Source organism: Falco rusticolus, chromosome 11, assembly GCF_015220075.1.
Source record: "Falco rusticolus isolate bFalRus1 chromosome 11, bFalRus1.pri, whole genome shotgun sequence".
Classification (NCBI taxonomy): Eukaryota; Metazoa; Chordata; class Aves; order Falconiformes; family Falconidae; genus Falco; species Falco rusticolus.
In genome coordinates this window covers 25,490,567-25,497,234 of record NC_051197.1, presented here as the reverse complement: position 1 = coordinate 25,497,234, position 6,668 = coordinate 25,490,567, and the positions used below count along the sequence as shown (strand labels likewise).

At 38.5% G+C, this 6,668-nt stretch overlaps 1 protein-coding gene across 1 annotated transcript; it reads left to right on the top strand.

Annotated features, from left to right (window-relative positions):
• Positions 1–2,210: 2,210 nt before the first annotated feature.
• On the top strand, positions 2,211–5,844 carry RGS1 (regulator of G protein signaling 1). The gene is made up of 5 exons (XM_037404735.1): positions 2,211–2,438; positions 2,818–2,901; positions 3,543–3,604; positions 4,163–4,326; positions 5,022–5,844. Exons 1-5 carry the CDS (start codon positions 2,335–2,337, stop codon positions 5,205–5,207), a joined length of 600 nt encoding a protein of 199 aa, XP_037260632.1. The 5' UTR covers positions 2,211–2,334; the 3' UTR covers positions 5,208–5,844.
• Positions 5,845–6,668: the final 824 nt, after the last annotated feature.

The following is a 6,668-nucleotide window of genomic DNA, read 5'->3' as shown; positions in this document are numbered from 1 at the left end:
AATGTCAGAAGAAGAATAGGTTGTACAGAGATGAAGCTGGAAAAGACTTCAGACTCACAGAAGTTTGTCAGATATAAGACAAAATAATTCATGCAATATGCCAGAAACAAGCTTGGGGCCTCGCAGAGGCTTCATTTCAGAATCCTTTAAGATAGCGAGGCCAAAGCTCTCAGTGAAATGAATCTGTTGCATCCTACAGACTACACTGTTATCCTATAGTAACATAACTGATCTCCTCTGGCAAATAAATTACCTGGAAAACAATTCAAATATTGTGTGGCAGCAGCATCGCCTTGATGTAAGTGACCAGGATACTGTTCTTTATTTACTCATGAGATATTTAACTGCAAGAAGGTGAAGTACAAAGTCCATGCAGTAGCACATGATAGTCCCTTTCTAAAAGAAGGTCCGAAGCAACACCTGTAATGTCCATTGGTATGCTTAACAAATCCCAAAGGTAGGTAGCAACTTCATTTTAAATGGAGAACAGACGTTCCCTGTCTGGTAAACGACCTGCCAACAGCCTTATATTGATAATAGGCACAAACAAGCAAACCTTCCTGTTCTTCAGGGAAGTGCTTCTGGCTACTCCCTCTTTGACTCACAGAACCTAACTATTGGCTTACTTATACCTGCTTGTAAGTATAAGTTCAAGACATTGCCCCCTTTTTGCCTGAGACCACCGAGTACAGAGGGATGTGGTAGGGAACAGGGATTTTTCCCTTGATATAACTTTGGCCTTTGCCTTTTAACATTTAATTGGACCATTCTGAAAAGAGTTTGGACACAGCATCTCTGTAACCCTCCCAGTAATTCACTGAGGACAGCTACTAACTGAAGAAACAGGAGGCACTGTCAAAAAAAATCATGCTAGATATGAAAACAAATACCGTACTGATAACATCTCTTACTTCCTTTTTAGCCTTGTTCAGGGATGTTAAGAGCAGTTAGTAAATACCTCTGCCTTACAATGGTCAGTGTTTACCTGATAGCCTGGAGATAAATATTTCCTTGCAGGACAGCCTATGCAGACACATTTATGTCACTGCTCATGTGCAGAGGCTCAGTAGCCTCCTGTGGTTAAAACCACCCTGATGCAGACAGTCTGTCCTTGCGTGCACATCTGTCTGCAGGCAGCTTTCGGTCTCCCTGGGTCCTCTATATCACCACCCACTACGGAACTGTAGATACGCAAGCAAGTTCTCAGTTACCATGATCATATGCAGCCCTGTACAAATAATTCATGAGCTGTTTATAAGTAATCAAAGTTGTATGCATTATTTAATAAAACAAAATCATCAAGATGTCCCAGAAAAAAATCCAAACCAACAAATGAGCCGAAGTCAGGATGTCCAGGGACCAGATTAAGCACTTAAACCTCTAAATCATCAACACAGATAAATAGAGAGTAACAATTAATTATTCATCTTGCTTTGCACCCATGGTTTCTTCTTTGCAGTGGAACTCAAGTATGTATGAAGAACACATGGCTCCCTCAAACACGTAATGTTCATGTTGTCTTTACAAACAACAGCTCTTTAACTTTAATCAATCTTTGCACATCCCAAATCACTTAAAATTATGGAGGCATCACTGAACTATGGCAGTGTGCTTCCAAATAATCTGACTTTGAAAAATTAAACCAGATTAGATGAGTTCTCACTGCTTCAAAGCCCTTTCCTATGAAAATCACTTCTAAATATTTTCACAGCACATGTCTAAACAAAACAGATGTCTCTGTCTAACACAGTATTCTAGTTTAAAGAGCAACTGGTGACTTGCAAATAGCTTGTTGCATACGGAACCTTAATAACACTGGCATATCTTAAGGCACTTTTTTGTAATATTCCATTGAGCCCATCTAATCAATAGTAAAGTACAAAATTTCAGAATGCAGGCATGTAGCAGGTGAACTTTGTCAAGACAAAACTGCAGTATTTTCAGCCCATTTGATAAAACCAAGCAATACTTCTGGTTTGAAAGTACCAATCAGAAAGGGACAAGAATTCAAAGTTCTAGAGGGGATTTTTTTTTTTTTTTTGGTAACACAGACATACACAGACACAGAAAACAAACCCACAGTAATTCAGTCTCATCTGGTTTAACCTCAACCACGAGACCCTGCTGTCTGTTTTCTTTCTCAAAGGACTCACGTCACTGTGCCCTGCAAAAAGGGAACTTCCACCATTTGTGGTGAGGATACATGATAAACAGATCTGTTCACACCAACTAGCAGGGCTGCCTGCGTCAATAAAAGGCGGTAGCAGAGTCAGTGAACTGTCATTTGGTGCTTGGAGGATTATCGTTTCAAAAGTCGCTTCATGTTAAAGTAAGATGCCAGGATTTTTTTTCCCCCACAGCAACATGACTGAATTAAATGGAAAAGACGACTGCAAGCTGGCAGAAGGCAAAATCCATAAAAAGAAGCAAAAGGCTTTGTAAGTATATACATCTTAGTATAAACTCAAACGTATTAGAAGTGAACATAGCACTAGAATCTTGGAGATTAAGAATTAGCACCGTGTTTCAGGCTAAATGACTGTACAGCCTTCTCAAAGCCCAGGACTACAGCATCATTAAAAATGGCTTGCGCTGATGCACACCAATGAATTGATTCCCTTATCAATCAGGAGTAGATTTCAGATACACTGGGAGCCTCAGTCTTTTCAAAAAAATTACTTGGATATGTAATTCCCCAGACTTCAGTCATAGGATGGAGCTGTCTGCCTCTGTTCAAAAGTTTTAAGAAATTTAAGTAGAATTGAAATGCAACTACAATTTTAATGGATTACAAAAATGTTTGTTCATTGGTTTCAGTGGTGCAGATCTCAAAAATTATCTGAAGTGCATGGTACCACGTATCGAATCTGGGATCAAGACTTCTAACTCCAGAAACTTCATGTAAGTACCAAGATACACTAAACTATAACAAAATATAACTATACTAGATAAGGATATGGTAAGCTATTTAGTTAATTTCTAAGCTACTTCTAGAGCAGTAAATACTATAACAATGCCTACAATTTCCAAAATGCAAAAGATGTAAAAAATAGGAAGTAGAAACTATTTGTGGACTTAAGGATTATTTTACATGATAAGTTTGCATCAAACAATGAGGGACAAGACACCTCCGTTAAATCTATTTTCTTCAGAGGGACATTATATCCATTCCCTAAAGATTTGCAAGAAATGGTGCTTCACACTCAAGTGAAGAGCAGGTGTATTACTATTCTTATTTCAGGAATATGGAAACAGAAGTACAGATACAAAATTAATGGTCAGAGTTACAGTAAAAGCTTTTCTTTCTGGCAACAGAATTCAGGATAACATCATAGCTCCTTGGTTTCCCGTCTCTCTAATGATTTTTCTCAATGTTGACTTGCCTCCAGGGTCTCAGATTATGTGAAAATCATAAATTTAATAAATACCTGGCACATATTCCTAGAACAGAATAACAAATTATGCAATCTGTCTCCTTTAAACATGCAAAAAACCCCACATGTTTTCTTGCCTAAAGCCTTTTTTTTTTCTTATCATCTTAGGCTTTCTGCAGAGGAAGTAATACAGTGGTCCCAGTCTTTGGAAAAGCTTTTGGCCAGCCAAAGTAAGTCTGTTACTCCAGGATGACTTTTTTCTTACTCTGTGGACAAACTCTTATCCGATTTTGCCAAACAGGCAAAGCCATAGCATTCTGCAAACACTGCCAGAGACTGACCAGTTGCATTTCAATTATTTACAGCTCCAGTGTAACAAGGCCACTGTTACAGTTTGTTAAAGTCTGGGTTTTTTCTTCCATTTCCTACTCCCAGTATAGTAAATAAACCTCAAATAGCTCCGCTCAGTGTTTTTTGACCAGTCTTCTGTCCTTTTATAACATACTGGTTTGATTTAGAATTTTCCCTCCACTTGTACCCTAATACAATGCACTGAGGGAGGACTAGAATCCATTCATGTATTTTGGTAGCCAGGGTCTAGATCTAAAAGCAGTGAACATAATTAGGAAAACTCCCATCACCCTTAATATTAGAGTATCTATGGTATGCTGAAGGAGGGAATAACAGTGTATTTTGGCAAGATTTTAATACAACTCTTGTTGATTATTTTATCCTCCCTGGTCACAAATATCATTGTATAAATGATGATGTGTTTGCGTTGGCTTTAGGTGGTCAAGGTGTCTTCCGGGAGTTCCTGAAGTCAGAGTTCAGCGAGGAAAACATTGAGTTCTGGTTGGCTTGTGAGGATTACAAGAAAACCAAGTCTGATCACTTACAAGGCAAAGCAGAGAGGATTTATGAGGAGTTTGTTCAGTCAGATGCTATTAAACAGGTACGTACAAAATTAGTATCTGTGTAGTGTTAGAGCGCAAGGATTCTGGAAAATCAGAAAATAGATGAGATGCTTACACGTTCATTCAGTTGCATGGGATGAAGCCACAGACACAGGGTTTTTACAAGTGTACTTGCATCATTATTGTCTTCAGCCACGAGAGTGGAGTCACACGACACAGGCCAGTACATGGGAGCACCACTAGCAGAAGCTCAGCAGAGGCACCAGCAGCTCAGCATACGTTGCTGTTCACCAAGCCAGCCCAGATGGAATTACTGCTGGTGTTTGGAATCAGATACTTAGAGCTTTGCTAGTAGGACAGCTGTGGAATATTTCTTGTTTTTTTAAAATACATTCTGGAGAATTAGAAGTAGTGTGTGTTGATCATATTTCAAACTGGAGACTCATTACACACAAGATTTATCCTAGGTTTTAATTGGAGTTTGTTCCTCTACTTACTCCATTATTGAGTTGTATTACCTCTGACTCCATAAGAAACCACATTTCTATAGTGAGCAACAATTTTTGTGCATAACTGGGATGTAAATGTTAAAATTATCTCATTTTGCAATTTTGATATTGGACTCACACTGAGTTTTAAGGCTGTGAATTTGTTCATTGACAGAACAAAGTGATAGATGTAGAAAGAGAGTACATTTTAAAGATGTCAATGGCATTTGTTTTTCACTTTCCAGATAAATATTGACTATCAGATGAGGGAAGCAACAGCCAAAAGGGCTCAAGACCCAACTCACACAAGTTTTGATGAAGCCCAGAAAACTGTGTACATCCTCATGGAAAGGGATTCATATCCCAGGTTTTTGAAATCCAAAGCCTACCTGAACCTTTTGAACCAGCTGCAAACCAACACCTCAAAATGAAGTGCTTGAGGCAGTGAAGAGCCAAGTAGACTCTGTGTCAAATATCCCGCGGAGAAATCCTTCAAGGTGGTTGGATCTTGGCAAGGAGTACCCTGGCCTTGGGAGGAGGGGTACAAGCAAGATGCAAACAGCTCCACAGCCAAAAGACCGCAGGATAGAAGCTGGCAAGACTGTTACAAGGGTGAGAGCAGCACAGGGAGAAAATCCTCTCTTCCCATATGTTATGGAGTCAAGACAGCATATGGATATTATTTATTGTTTGAACTATGCTGTGAACATTGAACCAAGTCTTAGATCCCAAAGAACTGTTGAATGTTAGGAAGTGCAAGACTAGCAAGCTAAGCGTTGGGGAAAGGTTACCAAGTTCAGAAGAACAAGGATGACTGGCAATTTTGTGCCTAACAAGAAAATGCCCAGATAAGACTGACTAATGGCTTTTTTTCTAGTCTGTGAAGTGTTAATAAGTGTGAGTGCAGTTCCATGATGCTATTGTGCTATGTAAATATATTATAAATTGTCATGTCTTAAAACTGATATTTTTTTAAGTTATATAAGAATTATATAAGCTGTATTTTACTAAGTCTGTATTCAACAGGCAGGTATGTAGCATCTTTTCTGTTTAATTTATTGCAAAACAATAAGCAACTCTTCAATTAAATTACTTAAAAATAAATTTTTGTGGTTATTTTACATTTTAAGTGATCTTTCCATTGAAATCACTGAAATATTGAAACACATTGTTCCCTTCTGTCCCACTATGCCACTGCTTCCCATCATCTTAGCCAAATACTCATTTTCCCCATGCTATCTTTTCTCTTTTTCATCCATTTTACGCAACCGTAATCTTAGTTATCCGAGGTGGGTGATCCTGACTCACATAGACTCATCCTCATGACTCCCAAAAAGAAAAGGAAAAAAAGAGAAGCAAGTCTAAATTTCCTTCCTATTTCGCATAATCCCCCAGCTACCAGCACCCAAGATACATCTCAGATATAGAAAACTTTTAATCACTGACATACAGTTCAATCCATTTCTATACTGATGACATGTTGAGCACAGCAGATTACCTATGCTTGCTTGCATAGAGAGCCAGCAACTGGTGAGACTCACTAGTAGTTGCTTTCCTTGTGATATTAGTACTACTCAACCTAATCTTGGCAAGTTCCAGACTCTAATTTACAATACCAATACTAGCATCAAAGGTCATTAAACTTCACTGCAAATGTCGTGTTGTATTTACTCTAAAATATACAGTATCATGAGTAGTCTATACCACAGTGGGCTGTGATGAGAAATAAAGCAAATGAAGAAAAGTTGCAATTATGCACAGGCACTACCACGTCTAAAGTATTTAAGACCTTGTGACTTTAGAGCTCATAGTAGAAATAAATCAAAGCATGCCCTCATCTTAATGAGTTACCATCATGAGACAGCTATCACACAGGTGGCAATACAAGATTT

Coding starts and splice junctions, on each gene's coding strand:
- RGS1 (XM_037404735.1), top strand. CDS start 2,335: ATGCCAGGATTTTTTTTCCCCCACAGCAACATGACTGAATTAAATGGA. Junction 3,605..4,162: donor AAAGCTTTTGGCCAGCCAAA/GTAAGTCTGTTA, acceptor CGTTGGCTTTAG/GTGGTCAAGGTGTCTTCCGG. Junction 4,327..5,021: donor AGTCAGATGCTATTAAACAG/GTACGTACAAAA, acceptor TTCACTTTCCAG/ATAAATATTGACTATCAGAT.